We start from the raw sequence: 26952 nt of genomic DNA, 5'->3' as shown, positions 1-26952 counted from the left end.
GTTTGGGTGTTGACAGGTGTCTTTTATACAGGTAACGAGGTGAGGCGGGTGTATTTGATGTAGATAATTGGTTGGGATTGGGGCTGTGTCTTAAAGAAAGACTAACTGGCTTGTAGGAGCCAGAATACTTGCTGTTTGGTAGGGGGTCATATACTTGTTTTTCCTCATCAGATGGTTATCAATTTTTATAAATTCATATGATGTGATTTTCTGGAATTTTCTTTGGGATTCTGTCTTTCACTGTTAGAATGTACATATGATTAAAATTGTAGATTGTTGCATTCTTTGTAAGTGGGCAAACCTGCAAAATCAGCAAGGGGTCAAATACTTTTTTCCCCCACTGTATATCCTGATATAGGTCATTTCATACCCCAGTAATGATATATATATATATATATATATATATATATATATATATATATATATATATATATATATATCTCAATATAAAACATTTCTAGTAAATTCTATGAAATATGGCATTATTGCATTATAAAGCTGGGGTACCTTTAGCGATTCTGATACCATGATAGAGTGAACAATGACACAGCATGTAATGTAACTAATGTTAACTAGGTTGTGGATTAGCAAACTGATGCTACTTGCTGCTGCAAAGCTAACATGAGAAGACGAGACAGTTCGAGAGCAGCACAGCAGCTCCAGACTGCGATACTCACAACTCTCCTGCTGCTATAGCTAACATCACAAGAACAGTATGTCTCGGCAAACTATAAAGTAAGCTGTATGCCCGTGGCCAAGTCATTAAACGTTACCTGACTGACACACACATCATGGCTGGCACTGCTGGAATGTGTGGAAAAACAGACCGCGGTGAAGTTAGTTTCAAGTTGGATATTAGTTTTAACTTGGACATTCAATAGATCGAATTCCAATGATGCGGTGCAAAACGGCGTTCCCTCACCAAAATATTACAGCAAAGTGTGGAATTTGCGACACAATGATATAAACAATAGAGCATAATTGTAAACAATACACGTTTTTCTAACGTCAAACGATCGATATTGTCATATCGCACAGCCCTATACCAAGCTATTTTTTCTGTTGAGCAGGATTTGCATATTAGATATATTTTAATGCAAGGTGTTGACTGCTGTCCATCTCAATGGGATCTAGAAACAAAATTAATTTTACATACAGTGAATCCTTTTGTCTATTCATTTACATTTCAAAGAGAGGAAATATGGCTTTAAAATTACTTTTCCAATAATTTCCTTCTAAGTGTTATCCACATTAATCAGAGCCAAAGGGATGTCTGCTGGAAACCATCTATATCTAATTAGATGTATGTAAAGAAACCTCACTGGACCTGTTCCATGTGGATTGATCAGCTAGGTTAGACCAGAAAGCAAAGTATAAACTTTTAAACAAGCATAGCAAATGGTGGAGCTGACCAAACGAGCACAAGTTTATAGTCACTGGAAGTGAGTCTGTCATTCCAGACCACTCTGTCCATTAAGCTCTAATAGATAGGAAGTCTAGTTTTCCACATCCGAACCAGCCATTCCGAGACCTTAATAAGCACGTGGCTCTGTGACATGTGTACAACCTTCCTCCAGTCTACCAAACAAAAAATGGCAGGTGCCTGCACTTCTCTTTAATGTTTTATAGCCTATATAGAACTGTATAATTTTCCATTTTTTTGGTTCTCTGCTTTGTCCTATTGAGCTTGATTGGCTCATGAGTCATTCATTACGAGGCCTCACTGATTTTGTAAGTCTTGTCTCTAGTTGTTACCCAAATTCTCTGCCTTCTCTCCTGTAAATGGGATCTTCAATTTTAATTTGGTCCCACTAGTGCAACAGAGCCCTTAGTGACAGCAGAGCCTCTAAATTATTTACCACCCCACTGTTGAGGAGGTGTTTCTTAATGTGAATCAATGAGTCGTGCATATTAAATGGTCATCGGATAAGTGGAATACTTTTTTTATGTTCACCCTGGATACAGAGAAAAGACCTGCCAGCATGGCCCCAGAGGAGCTTTTATTTAATCTGTGTGCTACTACAAGTATTACCACTGCATCCCTGTATTAACCCATTTTAGAAAAAGAAATTTGTGCTCTTGCAAACTGCTCAACTATAGCTATTCATATATGGAAATGGATACAGTGGACATTTTAATTCATAGCAGCACTCTTCTTCCATATCAAACTAAGTAGAGGAAGTGATCAACCAAGGGTATCCCTGTGACAGGTTTGATTCATGACAATAATACAAAGATATTCAGTTGGCTCACTAGGTAGCATTAGCTACTGATGCATACCCAAAGGAACCATAAATAGATTTATAATGTGCTGAGCTTAAAATGCACATTTTATATAAAGTATGTTATATAGTATAATGAATAGCTAAGTAATTATCCCTTGAGTGATTGCAGAGCTGTGAAGTCTCCAGCAAAGCTGTGGGGAGTCAAGTCAGCCTTTCCACTCAGAAAGGCCAACTGTTGTCGAGGGGATGTAAGTGAGGCCAGGCTTGCCCTGTGGGTGCTTTCAAATGGCTGAACCTTTGACCAGCATGTAAGGGTCCTGTACTTTACAGAGGAGTCACCTCCCACGGATGGCCTGGTCCATCGAGGGAGAAAGACCCCTTTGGTTGTGTGTGCTGAGAAGGTCTATGCAAGCGTTTACTAACACCGGTCCCATGCTTGTCTTCACGCCTCTTATTCTTTCTCTTTTGGGGAAAAGAACCGATTTGATATTGATAAGGTTACTCCTAATTAATATGAATGCACTTAATTGTCATGGATCACAACACACTGGAAATCCACATTTGGTTTGCTACTCCTGTGACTCCACTATGTTAATGTAACCTTTGTACGGTGTTTTATCATATACTGAAAATAACCATTATGTAGATGGCAGAGTAGTGCATTCATGCTTGTTTTAATTTACACCGTAGTATAATGATGAGCTTACCTACTTAAAATATAGATTTGTGTGGGACTTTATTGCAAATATTACTTGAAGAAATTTGCAAATTTCTTGGTGAAAGCTGACAGGTAAAATGCCTCTATACATATAGAGATATACTGATAATTTGTGCATAATATGCCGTTTATTTTACTTTGCACAAAATCCCATTACAACTGTCGAGAGCGGATTACTTTCTAGTTATCTAAAATTGTCTTGCTTGTGTTTGATTTGGTGAAATAAAGAACAAAATTTAATTTTAGGGTCAATATTTATGAAGCATTTTAGTGTTGGATGGATCAGTTCTAAATAGCACAAAATTCTCAGAGGAATGCATATCTGGTCCTAAAGTCTATTTGGCTTGGAAGTCAAATAATCATTTCTAATAATGTATACTCATTTGGCTTCTCATGCAGGTGATATCTAAGGTAATACAAACAACTTCTCAGTATTCATGTTTATATTACATAATATTGAGAGATATATTGTTTTTTTGCACCCTTACAAAATGAGTTAAGATATCACCAATAATTTACCTGGGGCACACCCACAGACTGTATAAGAAGGGTACACCGCATAAATCGGCAGACAAAGAATGAATAATTTAAAGAGATGGAGAATATTTGGTAGATAAAAACAGATCCATGCATTGTTACTAACATTTTTGCTAAGCAGGCAAAGTTTAAATATTTTGAACTTGAAAAAAATTGGCTTTGTCATAAGTTTAATATACTGTCAATTTTTAAAGTAGATTAATGACTAGATGACCAGTTAAAGCACTGCTTAATCATAAGTTGGTGATGTACAAAAAGTATTTTTACGTTTACGTGGTTAACAATCTTGAGCTATCTTAACTATTACAGTATATCCATTACAGTCAAACCTCTTTGTCTATAGAAACCTCTGTATGTATCATGTTTCTATGAATCAACAAATGTTAGTGTCATTTGGCATCTAATAGCTAAATATAGCCCTGATCCCTAATACATGGTAAGCAATTTTTATATTATTTTATACTATTTATATCAAAAAACTAAATTTCTGTGTTTAAATACTGGAAACATTTTTAAACTTGATTCTATACACTGAAATGAAAGTCTCACCATCAAAGTGTTGTTGTTCTTCACAGTGAATGCTTACCATTGCTTTTTGTTTTTCCTCTGATGTTTGGGCAGCCTGCTAATTTGCTCCCAGAGGCCTGTGTTTGTCTAATAGTTTAATTGGCTGGGCTGTGCACCTGTTTGGCAGCGCAGGTGGCCACAGGGCCATTGTGCTGAGGGCCTTATCTCCCAGGCAGTTCCACACAGGTGTGTGGCATGCAGCCTTAGCGGATCCACCCACAGATGGCATTGCCTGGAGCATCCGCTGCTTACTCTGTTTCCACTCTGTCCTCTTCTGCTGCCATGTTTTCCACTTCTCTTTCTGTCAGATTTTCTCCAGCCAATTATTTATCCTCTTTTTCTTTCTCCCCCGTTTAATTTTGTCATTTCTTAATTTAGAAGTGTCAGATTGACTAGCCACTTTTCATTAATTTCTTAATCCACTGACATGAAATGAGATGCCAACTTACAGAAAATTACAATCCTCTTATTTTTTCATTTTTTAGGGGAGAAATCATGCATTTTTCCTGCCTTTTCACTTTAATTTCACCATTTCTTTACTCTCTGCCACGTACATGCGAAAACTGTGATAAGATCCATGTAAAAGTGTATCAAGGAATTTAATATCTCAATAGGCAAATATGTGTTTGGTTTCTTTTCAGTCACTAAAGCAAAACCTCTCTCTGTGTATCAGTTTAAATGTTGTCTTTGCATGACTATACACCCTACATTTACAATAGACTTTCCAATATAAAAATAGGAGAGTGGTTTTGGGCTGCAGAGCACACATCCATGACCCCAGATTTTGAGTTCCCTATGTTTAGCCCTTAGATTTACACTATGACTCTGTCAAATCCCGACAGTAACTTCCATATTAGATCTGCTAGCTCTTAGATCCATAAGACATATTTTAACAAAATTGAACCGGGCTCCTAACTTTTCATTATGTCACATCCTCATGGTACAAGTCAGACATTTGCTCGGGGGGCATTTTCTTGTGGGGTCTTTTTGTGGAGGCTGGAGACATTTGCTGACACCAGAGTTCCTCCCAGTGTCTGGATACTCAAGGTGTGGGCTGTTGTGATGATCTTGCTGCTCTGCCACACATGGCGTCTCAGAGTCTGAATCAGTCTCACAAGCTTTTCTCAGTTGAATGCTTGAAGCTGAGCACTGAGAGTTGCATGGAACACTAGTAATGTGCTTTTTACAAGCTTTGAAGTTACTATGCCTGCTAACATAAAGCTGCTCGTCCTATTGACTGACTGTCCCAATGCCCAGCTTGATAAAGCATTGAACAACATACTGAGAACCACTGCCAAGTGCAGTGGTGGTACTCTCCATATAATGATTGAGCAAAGACCATCAAATAACTCAAATTCCCTCATTCCCTCCTCTCATAATCTAGGTGTATTATTTGATTGTCAAAGGAGACTGCAGTCATAGTTTTTGATTTTAATAGTGAAATGCCTACTGGAAGGTGAAAAGGTATTACTGTACTTGATTGTCATTACATCTTATGTGTATGGCACTTACTTATACAATTAAAACCAAGATAATTAAAAGGTGTCAAAAAAAGCAACCCCCTTGATGCAGCCAATCGACGCCAGCACAAATGAGCATATCCATCTGTCCATCTGCTATTGTGACCGTTGGAACAAATATGAGCATCTGAACCTCTCACAGACTGGATATACCCCCTTGACAGCTTAGGCCAGAAATCTTGTCTGGCAAGGGCACAAAGTGTGAACACTGGCTCTCAGTACAACTACAATGAGTTAACACTGCATTGATGAATGGTACTTTGTATGAGGATTTAGGTACAGTAGACATCAATGGGCCAGCTCTGTCTGACATAGATTATTCACAGAGATGAATAACTGTTTCAACTCTGTCGTTTTTGATGTGGAAATAGCTCCCTATCTCTGTGAATCTTCCATAATTGATCATCTGTATTCAGTTTGTTATCCTGGTTAGTGCTTTTGTAAGCTCAATCAGACTCCATGTCAGTTTGAAATTTTTAAATATAGCATTAAAAATCCTGATCTCCTTAGTTGGATTTAGGGGGACAGGCTACCTCAGGACACATCTCATGCCTTTGAAATTTCTGGATCAAGCACCATCTTCCCATACCCTCCCTTTGTAGAGTAATGGAAAAATAGCAATTTGATTTCCTACCATGACGATCAAGATTTAACATCCTCCAAGAAAAGATGAGGAAGGAAGGAGTAGAGACACAAGATATCTGAAAACCTAACTTGTCAGTGCCGTAAAATATGTTGTGTCTGTTGCCACAGCAAAGCAGTAAAGTGGGGGGCGGAAGTTTTCCAGTGGGGTAATTTTCTTTGCATTATGCCGTGGGACTCTACTCTCTAGATTCCCAGTGTTATTACAAACCACTCTCGCCCTCCAGGCCTCAGACAAGTTTGCTCTGTCACTTGTCAAGGAGAAACAAGACAAGAAAGATTTGGAAATTACATAATCACTTAGCAAATGCATGTAGAGAGAGGGTTCTCTGGACTGACTCCCTCATTAGTGGAGCCACACATATTTTTGTCTTTTACTTTTCAGGATGGTGCAATCATTCTTATTTTATAGCATTCAAAGACTTTTATTTGACTGTTAAATTTGGTACGAATCTTATGACACTGTCTTCAGCAGACGTGACGAGCAGTCAGAAATGAGCAAGTTAACTAGTTTTTACCCTTGCGGCTGACTTCAGAGTTGTCGTTCGCCCCTCTTCCTCAGAGGCAGTGAAAACGATTTTGGAGACATAAATGTCCTCAGTGTCTGGGTATATTTTAAGAGTGATGCCTATTTCATTTTATGGCACCATCTGTTAACCTCCAAGATACCCATATCTGTTACGGCCCCAAAGTGATACATACATAATTCAGAAATATCGGTTTCTAAATTTGGCCATGGTTTATATTTTGAAGGATATGATGCCTTTGGACACAATACAATATGTAATATAGTGAATGTTTGAGTTTTAATATGTATTTTAACTGTACAGTTTAACAAAATCATTAGTATACATATTACCATAACCTCAAAAATAAAAGTCGACTTCTAGAAATATTTTTATGTTTTCTGGTATGTGGGACATAACCCAGAAACCTGAGCCCATATTTATCAAACATCTGAGCAGGGAATGTGTCCAATCTGCTCCAAATTCTCAGAGTGATGCATATTTGTTCCCACTTTTATGCTTAGGAATAAAAGCAGTTATCAACTTTCATAACATATGAAAGTCATCTTGTCTTCTCCAGGATTTAGGAGAGCTGTCCTAATGTTTTAGCAGTTCCCAGCAAATATCAAACAATAGCACAAACATGCACACACATTCTGGGAGGTGTACACTGACTCTTTGCAAATGGTGTTATACATCTGCTGTATAAGGTGACAGCAACAGAAGCTTGAACAAAATGGCAACTTTATGGCTTTGAAAATAGAATCTGTTCTTTCAAAGAAGTGCTTGCCACTGCACTTCCCTTTCCTCCTTGAAAGATGAAACTAATTTCTGTAGAAGCCTGAGGAATGTGTAGATACATCACAATCAAAGCTGAAGATCCTTTCTCTGATCTGCCACAACACATACAGATTCACAGTGTACAGAACAATTACATTAATAGGTCTAATCAACCTGCAATCTGCCAACAGCACTACTACTGGTTTCTATCTACCTAGCAGTGAGGATTGTTTTGTAGGAATCATTGGTGTTCAGGGGATAATAAGAAATTGTGTTGAGTGTTTTGCGCTCTGTGGGGGGTCATTTCAAAGTGACTGGGGAGCATGTTGTGCTGTCAGCTGTCTGCACTTACTAGTTGATTTAATTCTGATAGAGACCTACACACCACAATCTCTCACACTCCTTTGTTTTCCATACACATACACAGATGCACACAAGCAGCATTATTTCCATCAGGAAACGTGGAACATTAATTTATTTCTTAGTCCTAAGCTTCAGTCACTGTTAGAGCTACTTTTTGGAATCAAGCTAAGACTCAATACCATTACAAGTGCAAAGTACTCCTTTTGAGTACTGTACTGCTCCTGCTCCCATGCTTCCTTGGCTATGCAGGCGATCACATTCTTGGAGTGTTGACAAACAGGAATATTGTCCTCAGACTGTGTTACTAGCTCTAGTACCAATATCAAATATCCAGCTCCTGTTGTTTGTAAACATTTTCTTTGCAGCAGCTCAGTTAAGTTTATATATATATATGTATAATTTTTTGGGGGGTCACTCCAATCACCACTGGCACCACTGTTGCTCTTACTTTATACATCTTTTCTAGCTCCTCTTTCAGCCCTTGGTATTTCTCAAACTTCTTGTGTTCCTTCTTCTTGATGTTGCTAGGGTTGCCACATCTATCACTGCAGCCTTCTTCTGCTGTTTTCGATCAACACGATGTCTGGTTGGTTAGCCATCACCAGTTTTTCAGTCTGGATCTTGAAGTCCCACAGGATCTTAGCTCGGTCATCCTCAACTACCTTAGGAGGTGTCTTCCATTTTGACCTTGGGACTTCCAGCCCATACTCATGGCAGATGTTCCTGTACACTATGCCAGCTACGTGGTTATGGCGTTCCATGTACGCTGTTCCTGCCTGCATCTTACACCCTGCTGTTATGTGCTGTACTGTCTCAGGGGCATCCTTGCACAGTCTGCACCTGGGGTCCTGCCTGGTGTGGTAGACCTATTGATCTTATACTGAGTGCCTGTTCTTGTGCCGCCATAGAGCAGAAAATATGTATATATATAGACAGGGTTGTTTCCAGGGTCTTGAAACATTGGGGGCTTAGCCCAGCACAGAAATCTTTCATGTTTTAACCCCCCACCTAGGGCTTTAAACACTTAATTTTCTGCATTCTGGTGAATTTCTTTGCACCAATTTATTGAGGAAATGTCTCAGGTGACAATTCAAAATAAGAAGAATATAGTGTAATATAATGCTGTAAGGCTGTCAGGCATTCTGTATTGCTGTCAGATATGTTTCTCCTGTAGATCAACTTTTCTCATTTAATTTAATCCCAGCTGAGTCTACATACATGCAGGCATACCTGAAGTAGCCTAAAGTATTTTTAAATGTGCATATGGAACCTTTTCACCTCAGTGATAAATTAGCTTAATTAATGTGAATTCAATTAAGAATTATTTATTGACAAAATATTGAATAGGGGGGTCGGGGGGTCCTCCCCCTGATGATTTTGAGCATTAAACAAGGAGTGGGTGTTGTAAGAGATGTGATTGGGCCAGTCCAATGTCAGTATAGGCCGATGCTTTATGGGCCAATCGTTGGCCCATTTTTTACAGTTAGGCCAATATAAATACATAATTTGACTTGTAGCCTACTTAATGAGAGGAGCGCACTGCTCTTCATCAGAGGAAGAAAACTGAAACTGAAAACACTTGTGAGTGGGAGAGAGACAGCAGGACACAGAGCGACAGGTGCGGTCGCGGCCAGGTGTGTCATGATATTCTCTCACTACTTTGCGGCGTTAACAGTTTGTGTAACAAATACACTGACTAGACACTGACATTTATATTTAATGTATTGATTACAATTTTGCCAAGTCGCGGATATGCCCTGAAGCTGTGAGCAGCATGCTCTCTCTGTCTCACTCTCTCTCTCTCCTCTCGTGCTCATTCTAAATGCAGGCGGGCTGAGTAACGGTAAACAAAATGTAGCAATATTATTGCGAGTAGCCTCCGCTCTTTAAAGCCCTGCGAGACAGGCTGCATCATGAAGATTATTGCATATTAACATGGAAAATATTTTTGTTGCTGTTACATTCGGGGCTACGGTCAAAACATGACCTGGCAATGCTGATGTGTGTGTGTATGTATGTATGTATGTATGTATGTATGTATATATATATATATATAAAACCATCAGCTGAAGAGACTACAAGACACATTAGATGTATTAGTTACAAGTGGTTTTGCATTGTCCCTGTAACATGTTCCCTGCTGTGATCCACTATATTTAAGGACTATGCCAGCCAGCAGGAGAGACCTGAGATATTGTCAGGGCAGCTAAGTGGAGTGACATAGTGGCTGTCGCTTGGATGGAGTGAGTGTATGTTACCTGGAGTTAAATGTGAAGGATATCAGCGGCCCGTTGTTCTCTTTCAAGCAACTCACAGGTCAATGGTTTTGGCAGTATATGTGTAAATGCTGGAAGCACAGGGTGTCTGTTATACTCTGTGCATTTTAGGAGTTTCTTGGCAACATTATTATACCTTGGTTGTACCATGTCCATTGACCCACTGATCTCTTAAATATTTAACTCACTTTTCTGTGAGGTGAAGGTTTCTATGAATAAGGGTCAACAAAACAACAAAGGAAACAGTGTGTAGTAGATTTTAAGGATTCTGTAAAGGATTTTGTAAGAAAAATCTGTTTTTGTAATTTGATACTCACTGGTTGTAACCTACCTGTGTGTGTCTGCCAATCTAAATTTGCTTCATGAAGTTTCATAGCTAGGATGTAGGACACATTCATTAGTCTTACCAGACTATTTTTCTTTAAATAGCAATGTTTTACAGTGTGAAGGATAACTATGTCTGTTATCTGACAGTCTGTTTGTCTAGCACCAACAGGTCCAAAACCTCAGTTCACCAATGTTCTATGTTATTGCATGCTGTACGCATGCATGCATATTATGCTAATGGTAGCATAAAGCTGAGATCATAACTGAGCCTAATTATTACAACACTACAGTCTATTGGTGCACTAGTGGGAAAGATCAAAGAATGGCAAAATTAGTTATTTGTTTTTAGTCCATTCAAACATTTTCTTTTCTTGTGTTTAAAGAGAATTATAGCCTCGTGGGACCTCTTGCATGGCTAAAAACCTAGACTTATTTATTTTTATTTTACACTACACTTGAATGTAGGCCAAGAAAATACCTTTTTTTGGTTAATAAATGTAAGACTTTTCTTAATTTGAAGCTAATATTGGATAGTCAGTTATATTATCTATCTTTGTACCATTCAACTCTAGTAACACCCTATCATCGTTATTTTTTGTCCAAGGTAGGTAATCTTAGGGATCGAAAGCATATATTTACATTCATTTTATGACTTGAGACAGGTAAAACAGTACTTCAAAATCCTTCAACAATGTTAGAAAGTCAAATGTCACCAAGATGTACAGCTCAAAGCTACATTAACAGCAAACAAGGGAATGAGTTATTATTATATGAGATCAGTGTGATTGCACTGATAACAGTCACCTTTCCTCAAACAGAAAATGTACCCTCTGTGACCACACATCCTTTGTGATTCATTCAGTGCCCCTGTGATTTATTTTTAGTAGACAGCTTTTTAATTTTAATCAAATAAATCAAAACAACAAAGGACACATTAGAAAAAGGAAAAACAAAAGTGGTTGCTCTTAATATCTATTTTTGAAATGTATTATTTTTTGAACAGATTAGTAGAGTACAGTTAATATTTAATATCTAATATCTGTCAGCTGATATGCCCTGTGCATTATAGTTATTTCAGCAGGCTATTAAATTGATCTGAGTATAATGTAACTCCATGTTTGGCATGGTAAATCACTAAGCAGACACTGGTGGTGCTTAGTTTCAAGCTATAATGTTCAGAGCTATTTGTTGTAAGGAGCTTTGGTCGTCTGTTGGAATACTGTAGCACTGAATAGGTCTGTAGTCCTACGGAGGGACAGTTGTACGGCTATACCTGTAATACAATACAAATCTATTGCACTTTCACAGAAGCTTTCAATAACAAAGCTCCCCACCTTGCCATGATAAAATATTAGAACTGGTCTATAGACTGAAATCAATGTGCATACAAGCCATCTAAACACAAGACCAGCGATCAGTCAAACGGATAGGGTGAGAGAGTGTCTTCCTCTCACTGTTTCTGTCACTGCTGAGTCACTTACTGTGGCTGGTGATGCGCAGTAATCTTTTCATCATGTACATACATTTCCCTTGCCAAATATTTGCAGAATACTGCGCATGCATCCACGCACACACACACACACACACACACTCTACACTTTGTTTTCCACTCTCTTTGCTATGATATTCTGTCCTCACTTTTAGCAATATATAGTACTGTCTAAACTGCAAATGCTCTTCCCTTGAGCAAGACCACTGAATACAGCCTGGAGTGGCACTAGGAGTACCACTCTATCCACACTGGTTAAATGTATGCATACTGTATGTGTGTGGCAGTGTGTGGAAGTAAAAAGAAACACGTAATGAGACTACATGTGTAGCGACTGGAGTGCTAGCGTGGCTTATCTTGTTCATGCCCCTTTTCTCTGTTTCAGTGAAGGTCCTTGAAGTACAGTTTGAAGTGAGCTATGTCGAGAAGCATTGAGTGAGGAGGTGATTGATTGAATGTCATATTATGTATTTAAAGCAGTAGCAAACTCTCACCACATACTTGAAATAGAAATAGATAGATGCAGTGCACACATGCCAAAATACATGCATATTTCTTTCATGGAGGCTCAGTGCTTGGTGTTGTCACCTCACAGCAAGATGGGTTTGGGTTTGAACTACATAGCTACATTTGTTATGTTATGGCAGCACATGTCACAAAGTCAGTAGTAGTAGTATTGTGGTCTTTTGGAAAACAAATGTCTTTTGACAGGAATACAGGTCATCTCACTACAAGACATTCTTACTTTAAGTTAATAGTCCACAATATAATGGACTTTCAATGATGCTTAGATGTTCTTTAGTGAACATCTTGTAAACATCTTTGTTTATATCTAAGTACTTGTTTTTGTGCCAAACCGTGACATTTTCAATGCATACATTTTACACCAGTTAGCATAACTACAATATAATTGCATGCAGCCATCAGAAATAACAAAATATAAGATAAGAAATTGCTTCCCTAAGACCGACTATGAATTTTTCATTTTGCCCGCGGAATATACATGATTGCAGAAAGTAACACAATTTGGTGGCACTTAACTAGAGGATTATAGCCATCAATATTAGATGAACAAGTTCTCCCCCAAGTTAATGAAATCCCTGCATGCCCACATTAGAAGAACAGACTGATAAGGAATGGATCCGATCTCTTGTTTCTTCAATGTTGAATTGCGACATTGGCACTTCATGTTTGACCAAACATGAGCGTCAGCCGCTTCAACAATATACGTTTTGCTGTTCAACTTCCTAAGCAATACAGGTTCTTATGCTAGGATTCTCATTTTATTGACGCTAATCATATGTTGGAATGAATAATGTTTTTATGAGGGAGAGGTAGAAACAGACTAGTACATTTTGAGATTATTATTACTACAAATAGGAGTCATAGTAGTACTGTTGTTAGTATTAGTATTGCTATTTGTGTTAGTAGTTGCAATATTATGTTGTCCACTCAGGCAGTTTTCTCTGATGAACAGAGCTAAGGGATTTCAGAGCCTCAGGACAAGGACTGTAGAAGTACCATCTCTCATTTTCTTTGTGGTAACTTTGGGACATTTAGAAGGCAAGCTGCAGAAGACCTAAGGGTGTACGTGAGGGGACAGAAAATGATCGACAGTCTGGTGTGTAGGGAGGAGTCAAAACATTTAGTGCCTTAAAAACCTTGAGGAGGACTGCATTATGTTGCAACCTGCAGCAAGACATCCATTTTTGATGAAACATTTTCTGCACAGACAATCCCAGTCCTTTGTTTTATGTCTATTCTGTTTCAGTCAAACAACAATAGAGAGAAGGTAAACATGGAGCAGACAGCTGACATTTTCCTCAAACATCTGTTGCAAAATGTCCAATTTACATTCTGTTATAATTAGTGCTTTAGAACTTCCCCGTTGAAGGTATTTATTAAGAAAGGTTTCAGCCTTATTTTGTGAATTTGTTTTTTTAACAAGTGTGTATATATTTGGTCTAGATAAATCTTCATCAAAGTTTTTAGCTATCACTTCCTATAACCATGACAGCATGTCTGTGTTTTTGTTTATGTGTGTGTGTGTGTGTGTGTGTATGTGTGAGAAATACCATGAAAGCTAATTTGCAAACATACCAGATGTTCAGTTTTTCTTGTTTTTCTGCCAGAGCCTCCCTTTTGCCCTGTTTGGGTCATCATGACAGTCGTCATGAATACATTCCTAACTCTGTATTTCTTCATTCTTTTAAAGACTTTTTACACCAAAAATAGAGAACAAAGAAAAAAACAACCAAGCAGCAAAACCAAGAATGGTGAAAACAGTATTTGAATTGATATACATAGGAATAACTAATAATTACAAATCTGATTAATAACTAATCTGGGAGGCCTCTATTATAAATCACCAGAATCCTCTGGATTGATTAGTACATTCTTTGATAGGAAGACGTGTAAAAAATGCTCAACATTTTTGTGACATTGCATTTTATGTAAAAAACATCACTTTAGTTAATAAAATGTTTAGAATTTTAATTAAAGCATAAATACAAACTCTTGAAGGTAGAGAGAAACATGTAGTGCAAGCAGTACAAAATAGTCCACATAGATAATTTTGTGGAACCTCCACTTGTCCTTCTTGCAGAGGACAAAGCTTTGTTTTTCGTCAGTACTATTCTCACACACCTTTTTGAGGTCACACAGCATTCCCAGAATCTCATTCTGGTGTTGTGCTGTATAATAAACAGAATTTCTCTTCACAAATATTGGTTCCATTTCCTGCTCTCTAAAGACATTACCATCATTACCAAGGAGCATAAACAAAGACTGTGGATTTACTGAATTGTGCTCCTTCAGCCATGTCTCCTCCTTTCCCTCTTTGTTGTCCCTGTCTCTCATTTACTCCTACCACCTCTGTAGCACAAATACATATAACTGCATTGTTATGCTGGAGTAAACTGAGCCAGTTTGTTATTTCTTCTTTTATGGCCTTAAATATGTGCAAAGCACATGCTGGAAGAAAACATTCAAACTGGAAGGCTCATTGTAAACTGACATTTATGAATTTACTACATTATGATGTTTTGTTTTTATTAAGAAAACAGATCATCATTATACACTACACTAAATATGAATAACTTAGAAATTGTTTTGCTAATGAAATTTGAGTAATGGTATGTGGGGTGTTGTAGTGTGTGCTAATTTCGTCACAGATCAAAGAAATACCTCACCTAAACTGTGCTAGTTGCCTCAGGCAAATGCATCTCGTCCCTAATTGAAGGTCTCTTCCGACTCACTGAGTCAATACAAATGACTTTAATACTCAAACCATTATTATTTCAAATCATTGTCAAAAAGGCGTGATACATCATTGACTTATGCCCCGGTAATGTTAGAAAATTGCTCCATGCATTTTGTGTTACTGACAGTTAGGGGCCTGAAAACAAGTAATGCTAATGACATAATCTGGCTGCGACCACCCTTGTCCCTCCCACCCTCTCCCTTCCTCTCTCTTCCTCTAGCTTAGACAAACGGGCTCATCTGTACTAGATCATTTGCCGTCTCCTGATACGCTGTGGTTTATAGCCAATTATCTCCCACTATCCATTATCGATTACAGTGTTATCTTCCTTGAATTGCTTAATCTTTTGGCACAGGAACATAGCAGCTCACAGGGGGGCCTGGATACAAACTGCTTAGCGATGGGAACACTAGTTAAGATGGATGGGTGTTCATTTACTTGTAGATGGGTACGGCTTAAATTCACACTCATTCCGACTGTATTCAGAATCAGTGAGGGCCGGGTGTTTTTTAGATTTGCAGCTCTCTCTGTTAGGAATTAAAAACTGCATCAGTCAGTTTATCTAAGGGTGTGTTAACCTTTGATAGTAGTCTGAATGACTGATTTCCTCTGAGGTTAATACAATATTGTTTGTGTTGGCTTTCTTCAGTGAATTAACTTGGCTTACAATAAACCAGCAGGGCAATAACAGTGCTGACTGAATATTGGGTTACTGATTTTTTTGTGTGTCTGTGTCTTCTTTCTAGTTGGGTTAATAACTTCGGTCATGAGGGTCTCGGCCTTCTTCTGGATGCTTTGGAGAAGCTGCTGGACAAGAAACAGTAAGTGATCGCCTATGACTTCCCATCTCTGTGTAATTTTTATGATACCAGGTTCTATTCTTGCAATCACAATATCTTTTCCGATATTTTTTTCAGGCAAGAGAATATTGATAAACGCAACCAGCATAAACTTATCCAATGCTTGAAGGCTTTCATGAACAATAAGGTTTGTATGAGTCAATGAAGAAAAGACCATCCACTCAACTGATTCATTAGATAATGAACTCAGTATAACTGCATGATAAAATGATATTGCTTGGATGCAATGATAAAATAAGATCCTCCTGTCATGATTAAAACAGCGTTATTGCCCTGAAATTCAAATTATATAATTTGAATTCAATTGTAGAAGGTAATTTCTAGTGGTTTGTTCCAGTAACTGGAAAGCACACACAAGAAGATTGGACATTCTTTTTATTAAACATCTTCAAAATTTCTAATTGTGCCAGGATTCCAAACCTGATTTGAATCTTGACTCTGACAAGCTTGGGATAATGGGACCATAAAGGGAAGCTAATTTTACCATTTCAAGCCCATAGTCTCAGATCTTTTAATTATCCTTTTTGGGAACGTCTGGCTCATTTCTCAAAAATGGCACACATTTCAAGGACAGGTGAACTATTGATATTGCTTCCCTTAGAGTTAATGCCCACACATAGTCATCTCTGCCCATTCCTTCAGTTGCTGGAAGACTAAAAGGTACAGGAGACTATAGGTATTTGTCCCTATAGTCCTGTCCTGAATTGAAATAATTCATCATCCTCTCCATTTTCTCCCATGGCCTCGTTGTCCCCTCCTTAAAAGAATATTAACGTACATTAGAGCTTCTTTGTAGAATCCATTTTTTACTTGAAGTGAAAGTTCTCCATGAATGCAAATGCTCTTATTATTTAAACCCAACGGACCTGTTCTCCATCCTATCTCCTCCCTTCCATGTCTTACAGTATGGACTGCAAAGGATCTTGGGAGATGAGCGGAGCCTGTTGCTGTTGGCACGAGCAATTGACCCCAAACAGACCAACATGATGACAGAGATTGTCAAAATTCTCTCTGCTTTCTGTATTATTGGAGAGGAAAACATGTAAGTTGACCTTACTCTTGCAGACTTTCTCCTATCTTGCATTCCATTAAAAAGACATCTCTAGTTAGTCTATCATATGCGCACGCACTCAACATGTAAATTTTATCCAAAGAATAAAAAGTAAGATAAATATTTTGTCACAGTGAGTCAGAGCGTCAGTTGTATTTGGAGGGCATCTTGAAATATTTGCCAATGAGATTTTCACCACTACCAAAGAAAATAGGTGTGAGTAGAAATCCATTTGTTATACCTAGAGTGTGAAAAAGTTAAATTAAAGTGGACATTTTCCATTGGAACTATTTATTGATACATATTCCAGAGGTTTCAATGACAGATAATGCAAAACTATAATATATAAATATATATAAATTACATGCACAGATTACATAAGATTAGGTAGGTGGGGAAATATGTTTTTATTTGGATGACCTGACTCTTTAATTGCTTTTTCCCTAATCTCCATTCAGAGTGGGTCGTTTTCTGTATTCTAATCTTTCTCGGTAAATCACACCTGATACGGAAACAGCACAGCACCATTTCAAACCCCTGAAATGAAAAATAAAATGTAACGATGAAAGAGATATGGTCCATCTCGGCTGTGTTTATATGCTCTCTAATGTTTCTGAGACAGTAAGAGGGGAAGGAAACGACTGCTTCTTGTAAACACTGGAATATCACTATTGCCTCAATCTTCTCCCACTGGGTGGCATGTACTCAGACAGAGACTGGACTGCATGAATACATGTTTACCCACTGGAAGCATGTACCGCATATACAGATGACCTCAGACAGCACAGAAATCTTTTGGGTCACATGGTCAGATGATGCAGTTCAGTCTGTTTAAATGTGCCACGGACACACAACCTGGCTGACAGTTTATAAATTGGATTTAGGGGAGTGTTTTTTATTGTTTCCCACAGGGCCAGACTAGAATAACAATGGCACTTCAAAGTCGGTCTGTATGCAGTGGTGGAAATAAACAAAGCCACAAATTCAGTTGGAGGAGCTGAGTTCAGCAGTGTGTCTCACATCTCAGACCATTCAAGTAGGCCTTTATGCTTGTAGTTCTGTGACTGAGCATGATTTCCAAAATGATTTTGAAGTTACAGAATATGAAGGAAACACAATTGTTTTCAGTAACCACTCCTAAAAATGTATATCGATTAACAGATGTTTACAATAATGTGGGAATATCCATATCGTTATTCTCATACAGCTTAATATAAAGTATACAGAAGGACTAAATATTAAGTATTGTTCTATTAAAAAAATGTTTTCGATATAATCATGAGTTTTGCAGATAGAGGCAGTTGAATCTGTATATAATTGATGAGTTATTAGATCCATATGAATTTCCCAGTCTAACACTCCGACGTAGATTTGCTGCTTGCATACAAACACACACAATTATTTTTAACCAGATCTGGGTGTATAGATAGTGCAGATATTGTCTGCCTCTCTCTCTCTCTCTCTCTTTCTCTTTCTGCATTCTCAAAACATTCAAGAATAAGTTGAAGTAAACATAGCAATCTTTGCCATGATCATAGCCCTGCATTAAAATGTACGTATCCTGCAGAAATGACAGTCAAAGGAGCTGAGGCGTCACTTTCTTGCTCAGAAACTTCTCTGCCAACCAATGTTGTGACGCTGACTCATGTTCAACACCCACTTCAGCTGACAGCATCAAAAGGGAACACGACAAGTTAAGCAGATCTATCTCGCCTGTTTTGAAGCGTCGTCTGAACTGGCTTTAAAGCTACTCAGTATGCAGCTCCCCATGCTTGTCTGTGACTTTGTAACCCCTATCAGAGCGTGGTCGTTCCATTTATCTCTGTGTCAGGCTACCTCCACACATACAGTCCTATTGGTCAGACACATGATCTCCCTCACTCACAAAGCAACTTTGCTAGTATTTTGTCATCCTGAAAGTGTTATTTTTTGGGGTTGATATAAGGTAATAAAAAACGGCAACAGCAACCCTATGTGACACGTGTAAGTAGACATCTCACATATAAACACAAATTGTTTGATCCATACAGCTCACATTTTACCAATTGGCCTAGTGTGATTTATTTATTTATTATTTTAAACTAATTTATTGGAACAGCAAGGGGATATCAGATATATCAGGCTAAGATCTCTTTTGTACCCACAGGAGTAAGAAGGTTAAGGAAAGGAGAGTTAAGCTGTTTATTTCCTCAATGAAGGCAAAATAGCAAATGTGGCCTTGTAGTGACAGAGAGAGTAGTTGTTGCCAATTATTATGTACGAATATTGTAAATCACTATTTACATAAGTGCTCAATAGACATCAATTTACTTTTATTGTAGTGTGTTTGTGTGTTCAGCACACAATTTCTCTTTCATTCACAATTTAAATGTTGAAATTGTCCAAAGCTCTATTTAGCTGAGCTGCCTTGAGGCCTTGCAAGTACTCTAATTTGCTTACCTTCTCAATAGGTGTATTTGCACATTGGTCTGGCAGTCTCCTCAATAATTTGCACCCTTTCTCACACAGCCAAATACACCCTACCACAATTGCTTTGACAACTGAACACATTTGCAGTAAAGACCTGCTTTTGTCTAGCATCACCTTAGTAACAAGCACGATGAAGTCAAAATTGGATATTGCAGCAATAATAGACCGGATTGCATACAAATAGATGGAGAGCAGTAGCATTTGTCAGGGTGACCAAAGACTGGCCAAACAAATGTCCACACCATCACAGGAAGATAAGATACATGGTGTTTGAGCTGAAAATTGTGAGTAAATGTCCTGTCAGTGAGGTGATAAAAGTGTTTGTTGACTTTTGTGTTGTGCCTGCTCCCCGTTCTCTGTTTTCTTCCAGCCTGGATAAGATTCTAGCTGCCATGACAATTGCTGCAGAGAGGAACAATAAAGAGAGGTTTGCTCCAATTGTGGAAGGACTGGAGAACCACGACGCCCAGCAGCTGCAGGTTAGGAATTGCGCACCAAAAAGCAGTTAACATCAATGTCTCATATTTATCACTGCCCTTTTATTAGATTCTTTCTTTTGAAGGAGAAAAGTTACCTTTATGGTTCAGTGGCCAATACAGTAACCACTGTCACTCTGTAGCATTGTTCTGACTGCTGTATTATTCTGTGGTACAGTACACATTTCAGGATGCCTTGTCTTGTCATGCACACTGATTCATACTTAAAAAGACTTAGTAGCAACTTTTAACAAAAGCAGGAGTTTTCCCATGTACAGTGGACAGAAATCTGGCACAGTCCAGTGTGATTCACGCAAATTATGTTGTGTCATGAAGATCACGCTTAATGCCAGGCAAAAATCAAATTGACAGTTGTGTCACTCTGTGGCCCACTGTACCCCAGCCTCAACTGTCTTCATACATGTGTTTTCTCTCATTTTCTTCCTGTCTTTGGTTCACTTGTAAACCCAACTGCACCTCTTGCACACGATGGGATGTGATCACCGGGCTATTGAAATGCAGCCGGAGCTCCATTGTCACTGCTTTAATCAAAAACACCTGCTTCTTTGAGCACCTCTATTGAAGTTCCCATTCTTTTTGCAAAGAGCAGAAAAATGATAATAAAAAAGCAGTAATAAAAAAGCAGAGATGTTGAGTTCCTCTAAGCTTTTTGTCACTTTTTCTCACATTTTCTCCTCCTCGCACTACCTTGCTCAATTTTCTCACATCTTACAAATACTTCCCCATGCTGCTGTCAAGTTGGGTCTCAGAGGACTCGTGAAAGGGCAACTAAAGCACCATACCTCTCTTAATTTTCAATAGTATTCTTCAGCAGCAGGAAAAACTATACGACAGCAATAAAAACACAGCTTTAAACATGTTTTTGTGAAACCAAAAGCTGGGAATTACCTTAGGAATTACTTTTTTAACTGCGGGGATTGTGAAGTCATGAAGGAAAAGTCATGAAGGAAACTGATGAGGCGGGTGGTGGAAGCGAAAGTAGATATTCTTTTATTAGGAGGCTGTTGTTTTTCCTTTAAATTTTGCCGTTAATGAAATGAAGCTCTGCTAATTGTGAAGTAAATTAAAATGCTTTGCTGATGCAGGGGGTTCAAGGAAATTAATAGACTTTTTATCCAAAACCTGTGATGGGCTGTAGAACTAGACTTTGCTAATGTGATTAAAATGTGTTTTGCTGTAGTTCAGGCTATGCTTGTCTGCTGAGCACGAGAGAAACTCAGCATTTCAACTTTAAAACCGTCCCAGGAGTGCCACTTTTAATTATGATGTTTGGTACACCCCTATGGCACCTCTGCAGCTCGCTAAACCTAACCCAGGTAATGCCCCCACCCCCCCAAAACAACCGCTTCCCACTCCATGTGACACATATATAGTACATGACTGAGGTATGTTCAAGGTGTTCAATCTATATGCAGGAGAAGAGAAAGAATTTTTCATGAGCACCATGGCACATACAAAAATTTGGTGGAGATTTGGTCGAGGTTTCTTTTATGTTTCTGGCCTCTGGTGGATAGAGTAAAATGTTTCAATGCAGAGATCTTGCCTATAGAGGCCCTCAAGCTTTTCTGGAACATGGAAATGTCTGCCATGTTTCTTATGCCTGGCACTGGTGCCACATATATGAATAGAGGTGCATCCTTTACTGCAGCAAGCTTGTGCTTTCCAAAGGGAATATACAGTATCTTATATCTGTATTGCATAACAACATGCATTTTTCACCTCGCTATCACCTCGCTAACAAACGTTTGTTGTAGTGCTGCTACAAGTTTAAGGTAACAGTAAAACAGAACAATACTGTTCATTTCAGATAGCTTTTGTTCTGCCCTTCATCAGACATCAACTCAAAAAGCAGCAACATTTGACTGTAGTGCTCATTAAATATTACTTAAAATTTTGTCTATTGAACAAAAGTGTGTTAAAAGGTTTAGGGGACAAAGCAAGACAACAAGTAAAAAGAAAGCTTTTCCTAGTGTAAATGCAGATGGCATTACATAGAAAGACGTGCATTTGTAGATTTGAGTGTTAGACTAAAAATTTAAACTCGGAAAAATAATAAAACTGACCCAGGAAACCACACAGAATCAGCAGTGTTGTGGCGCTTATTAATAACACATACAAGCCAACAGTACACGGTCAAGGTTTCAGAAGACAATGTCTCCTATCTTCCATGGGAATATTTCAGTCTGCTATCGATTGTCTGTCCAAGGAAAACTGTCTTATCCATGGCTTGCTCCCCTGAAACACCTTACTGCTCATTATAATTCATCACCGATGACTCTTATCCCCCTCTTCCACCCAACCCCCCACACACACGCGCACACACACGCCTTTTCCTTACCAATAAATCCATTAATAATGCACATCTATTCAGTAGACACACCAGATCTGTACATTCTACTATCCCTCTGCTCTCTCTCTCATTGTTGCACTCCCGTTTCTGTAGTTTTTGTTTTGGAAAGGGAATATTAAGAGCAAATAATGACTCAAAAGGGCATATTTATATTACAGAGACCAAAAAGAATTCACAATTAAATGGAATGATCTTGTATTGATATGTTTTGCAAGAAATATCTCATTTGTTTTTCTGTCTTTTGTCTACTGCAAAGGTTGCTTGCATGCAGCTGATCAACGCCCTGGTCACTTCCCCTGATGACCTGGACTTTCGGATACACCTACGTAATGAGTTCCTAAGATGTGGCCTCAAGAAGATCCTACCTGTGAGTTATCAAACTATCAGGCCCAACATGGTTAGACTATGCACATGAATGAAAAATGAAATTCTGTCAAGAGTGTATTGCTTTGGTAATTCTGTTAGAACCGCTTGCCTTGTTTTATTTTGATTCCTAGACTCTGACTACATTCTCCACCTAGCAGATTTTTAGCCTTACATCAGAACACATTTCAGCACATTATTTGACTGTAGTTAACAAATAGCCAAACAGCATTTTCAGTCATGCAGCACTTTGTCTGTTATGAATATTTAATGCAATTTTGTTAAACAATGAGGCATTCAAACCAAATAATCCAGGTGTAAAATGAATTCCTCCTCACAAGATTTGAGAACAGTAATGAGTTAGTTAGTGACCTCAAATCACAAAGGCTGGACCTGTCACATAACACAAATAATATTAAAAAGAAATTTTGTTAATGTTGTTGTTATTTTTAACTCAGTTAGTTATGGTACTACTAGTAGTGGTATAACTAGTAGTAGGAGTAGTTGTAGCAGCTTGTGTCAAGTGTTATGCAGTGCTGGCACCTTATCACACGGGTCGTCCTGGCATCATTATCAGCAAGCCTACACACCAAGCGAAGGAAAACGAGCTCCAGCTCATCATTCAAGCTCTCATTTGTAGCGAGTGGGGTGAACGTGTCACAGAGCCAGTTGTTAATAAGTCATCCCAGCTGCTCCTGTTGATTATTGCTGTCATTACTTTAATTATCTTCAGTTCTGCCCCCTGATATGAAAGAGTCTCAATGTACAGCCATTTATGAATGCCACATTCACCGCTTTTTAATTCCGACATTCAAACTGACAGTCTTTCATCTAATTATGAGTTATGCTCAGGAGTCAGCGTAGCTGTTGGCAAAGAAAAAGTGAACACTGAAAAAGAAAGCACCATTTGTTTTGTTCTTATAGTCCTTGACACATGTATTTGCCCCCCACCCCCCACCCTACCGTGCACCTCCCTCCGAACCACGGTTGCTTAAGACAGATGGTGCACCCAAAAAACGGGGTGATTGATACCTGCAGAAATTGGGTTACATTTTGCTCTGTCTCCATCTGTAATCTCCACTGCCAGTGATTCATAGAGAAGTGGTAAAGAGCACTGCCATAGCCCCTCGTGGCTGGAACAGGTGTGCAGGAATAGTTACTGTGTGGAAAACCTAGTGAGAGAGTTCAGGTCGTCTCAGTTCCCAGTTCTTTGTACAGCTGGAACAGGGAAACTAATATTCTAGTATTACAGTTTTATAATAGGCCTGATTTATAATGAGATATAAAAGTGTGATAAGATTCAACAATACAAATACTTGAGTAATATATTATTACAAGTTATATCTAAATTATTCCTGCAGATGCTACATCTGTTTATCATAATATACATTGCAACTATCTTCTCTGTGTAACTCAATCTAGGAGCTAAAAGAGACAGAGGAGCTAGACATACAGCTGAAGGTGTTCAATGAGAACAAGGAGGAGGACTCTATTGAACTCTCCCATCGCCTGGATGACATCCGTGCTGAGATGGAATATCCTTTTGTCCTCCCTCTCTGTGAATATACAGATGACAATACCTGCAGAGCTATAAGCGAGAGATGAGTGTGTATTGTGGGTTTGGTCAAGCTTTACACGCTAAAGCCCCTCATGGGTTGATTCATTAGAGAAGGATTTGAGGAGCCTGAGCACAATATCCAGCTCCATCTCTGACCAGGTATACTTGGTAAATAACCCTGTCATCTTAACCTCCCACCTCTTCACTCTTCTTTTTATTTACTCTTCTCCTCCTCTCCACATCACTTTTTGTCCTTTGTCTGTTAGTACTGGGTTAAGTACTTACTGTTGTTCTCAAGAGGATGATATCAAATAGACATATGCTTTCCTTTTCTTACCATTTACTGCACAATTAAACTGTAGACAATTAAACATTTTTATGTTATTATATATATTATGTTATAGGCATATTATATTGCCAAGGTTTCTTCTGTTCAAGTATTATCACTCCTTGTCTTTCTGTTGCATTTTAGAAATGTGACTTTTCTCCTCCAGCTCTGTCTATTTAACTCCTAACATGCAGAGAAGAAGTTGATAAGGTGAGCAGTAATTTAGTCGAGAGTTGGAAACTTCTTCAAGCATCCTAGAGAAGAACCCTTTAATAATTCACAAATCTTCTCTAAGGCTATGTATGAGTGGCTGACATTGTGAGCAGACAAACCCGACGCTGACATTGTTATGCAGATGTTCATTCCCACAACCTTTTTCTTCCACCAAATCCCACAGTTCTAGTACTGGCACAACGTGCTGCTGTGAGTGACGGTTTCTGTTGACACATGTAGGTGAGGGGAGAAGGCTGTGTATGTGTGTGCACGCAGAGACAAAAAGTGCACCTGGATTAATGATGTGCTTGAGCAGGTTCACAAATGAGAAGGCCCAATGTTTGTTTCCAAGGACAATGTGGTATTGATCTGTGAGCTCTGAGCATGATTCGAATGCCCAGGCTACACTTTGTCCCCTTGCCTGCATAGCACACACACAGTTACGCACACATATCACACACTCACACACACACACACACACACACACACACACACACACACACACACACATATATATCAGGCAGGTAGGACTTTTACTACCTGAGCATTGCATATGTGTCTTGTTTCTCCCAGCAGTTTCATGAATATTAACCTCGAGAGTCTCCTCTGTGTCCGGCCCAGGTCTAGGTGCCGAGGAGGTGACTCCAGGCCAGTAATAAATATTAATGGGCTGTGCAATGGTGATTGATTGACCCCACCATTGAGTGGCCTACGTCACACTTGACTGCCACTCATGTTTATTCATTATTTGGAGAGGGAGAGTAAAGACAGAGAAAGACACAGAGCGAGAAAGATAGCATAGAAGGGGGTGTCATCGAATGGATTGGCATTCCACATTAGGTTTATGTCTGCAGCTTAGTGATAGATGAAGCTAGTTGGATACTTTCCCAGCCTGAGCCCCTTCTCATGTCCTCTCAAATACTGCTGTGGTGAGGCTATAATTGAATCTCACAGGATTGGTAATTCTCTCAGGCTTCATACTCAGCTAATACAAGGGAAGGAAATGATACTGCAGAGGAGCCTGTATTCCCATCCCTCTCTCTCTCTCAAAAAAAATTATATGGGATAGGAGTTTAATTACAGACATTGTTGAAACTAATAGGAAAAGTGTCAAACAGTATTTAAAAGAATTGATCTTCCCCAATTGCAGCGGCTACAGATTGTTTTGTATTGGATGATAGTATTGGAAATGGAGACTGCAGTTAAATGCTGTTTTTTTTATTGGGGAAATAAATTGAATCTGACATTGATACTCTCTTACAGAGTCATCCTTCGTTAGCTGTTGATGAAATCTGACAAATAATATTGACAAAATATTCAGATTAACCTTTGAAAACGTGTTAGTTGGGCCCCTCTAATCGGTCATGTTTTGGATCTGTAACATTAGTATATCCATGAAATCATCTATTATAACACATTAAAGTAATAGAAATATTACTGTTGCTCTGTTGAGTGTTAATTTGGCTCATTTACCTGAACATCATAAAAAAATCAGACCAGACATCCTGAAAAATTTGGGACAGTTCCAAATTATGAGCAGTGTGGTCCTGAATCCTGTCTTGTGTGTCCTGAAAATTATGCTAAACTTGAGTTTTGATTAGTTATAGCCTAATAAAACATTAAATACTGACTGTTGTGAAACATAAGTTTGGTGTTGCCCACAGATGGGCACTGTTCTGGCTCTCCATTGGCTGCAGCAGTGACTGCACAGTCTCTTGGACATTGTGTCAACAACATTGTTATAGCCACAAAGTAACACAGGTGCAAGTTCTTTTGTAGTGTAGATGAACCTCGTGGAAGTTGCAGTCGCAAGGACAGGGGAAGTGTAGCTGCAGGCAGCCACGGAGAAGGATAGGTTTGACATGCTAATTACACAGACAGCTGTGACAATCATTGTGTTTTTCCCAAATGTCAGACAGTTGACTTCATGAACAAAATTGAACAAACATCAATTTGAGCGTTGAGTTTTGACATTGACATGTTTTATACTACAGATATACTACGTTGATACTGATTGTAATGTACTGGAGGTCACACCCACCCCCAACTCC

The 26952-nt window shown here is 38.7% G+C and overlaps 1 protein-coding gene across 7 annotated transcripts in view; it reads left to right on the top strand.

The window, feature by feature from the left end:
* diaph2 (diaphanous-related formin 2) overlaps positions 1-26952 on the top strand; it is a 470900-nt gene that overhangs the window by 106683 nt on the left and 337265 nt on the right. For all 7 annotated transcript variants that reach the window (XM_046031243.1, XM_046031244.1, XM_046031241.1 and 4 more), the window contains 6 exons: positions 15959-16033; positions 16130-16199; positions 16978-17114; positions 19963-20071; positions 22696-22806; positions 24225-24337. In XM_046031243.1, coding sequence (XP_045887199.1) covers positions 15959-16033; positions 16130-16199; positions 16978-17114; positions 19963-20071; positions 22696-22806; positions 24225-24337 — 615 coding nt within the window. The remainder of the gene's footprint in view (positions 1-15958; positions 16034-16129; positions 16200-16977; positions 17115-19962; positions 20072-22695; positions 22807-24224; positions 24338-26952) is intronic.

This window comes from Micropterus dolomieu, linkage group LG19 (assembly GCF_021292245.1).
Source record: "Micropterus dolomieu isolate WLL.071019.BEF.003 ecotype Adirondacks linkage group LG19, ASM2129224v1, whole genome shotgun sequence".
Taxonomy (NCBI): domain Eukaryota; kingdom Metazoa; phylum Chordata; class Actinopteri; order Centrarchiformes; family Centrarchidae; genus Micropterus; species Micropterus dolomieu.
Note: the sequence above shows the minus strand (reverse complement) of the source record. Positions and strands in the feature narration are given on the sequence as shown.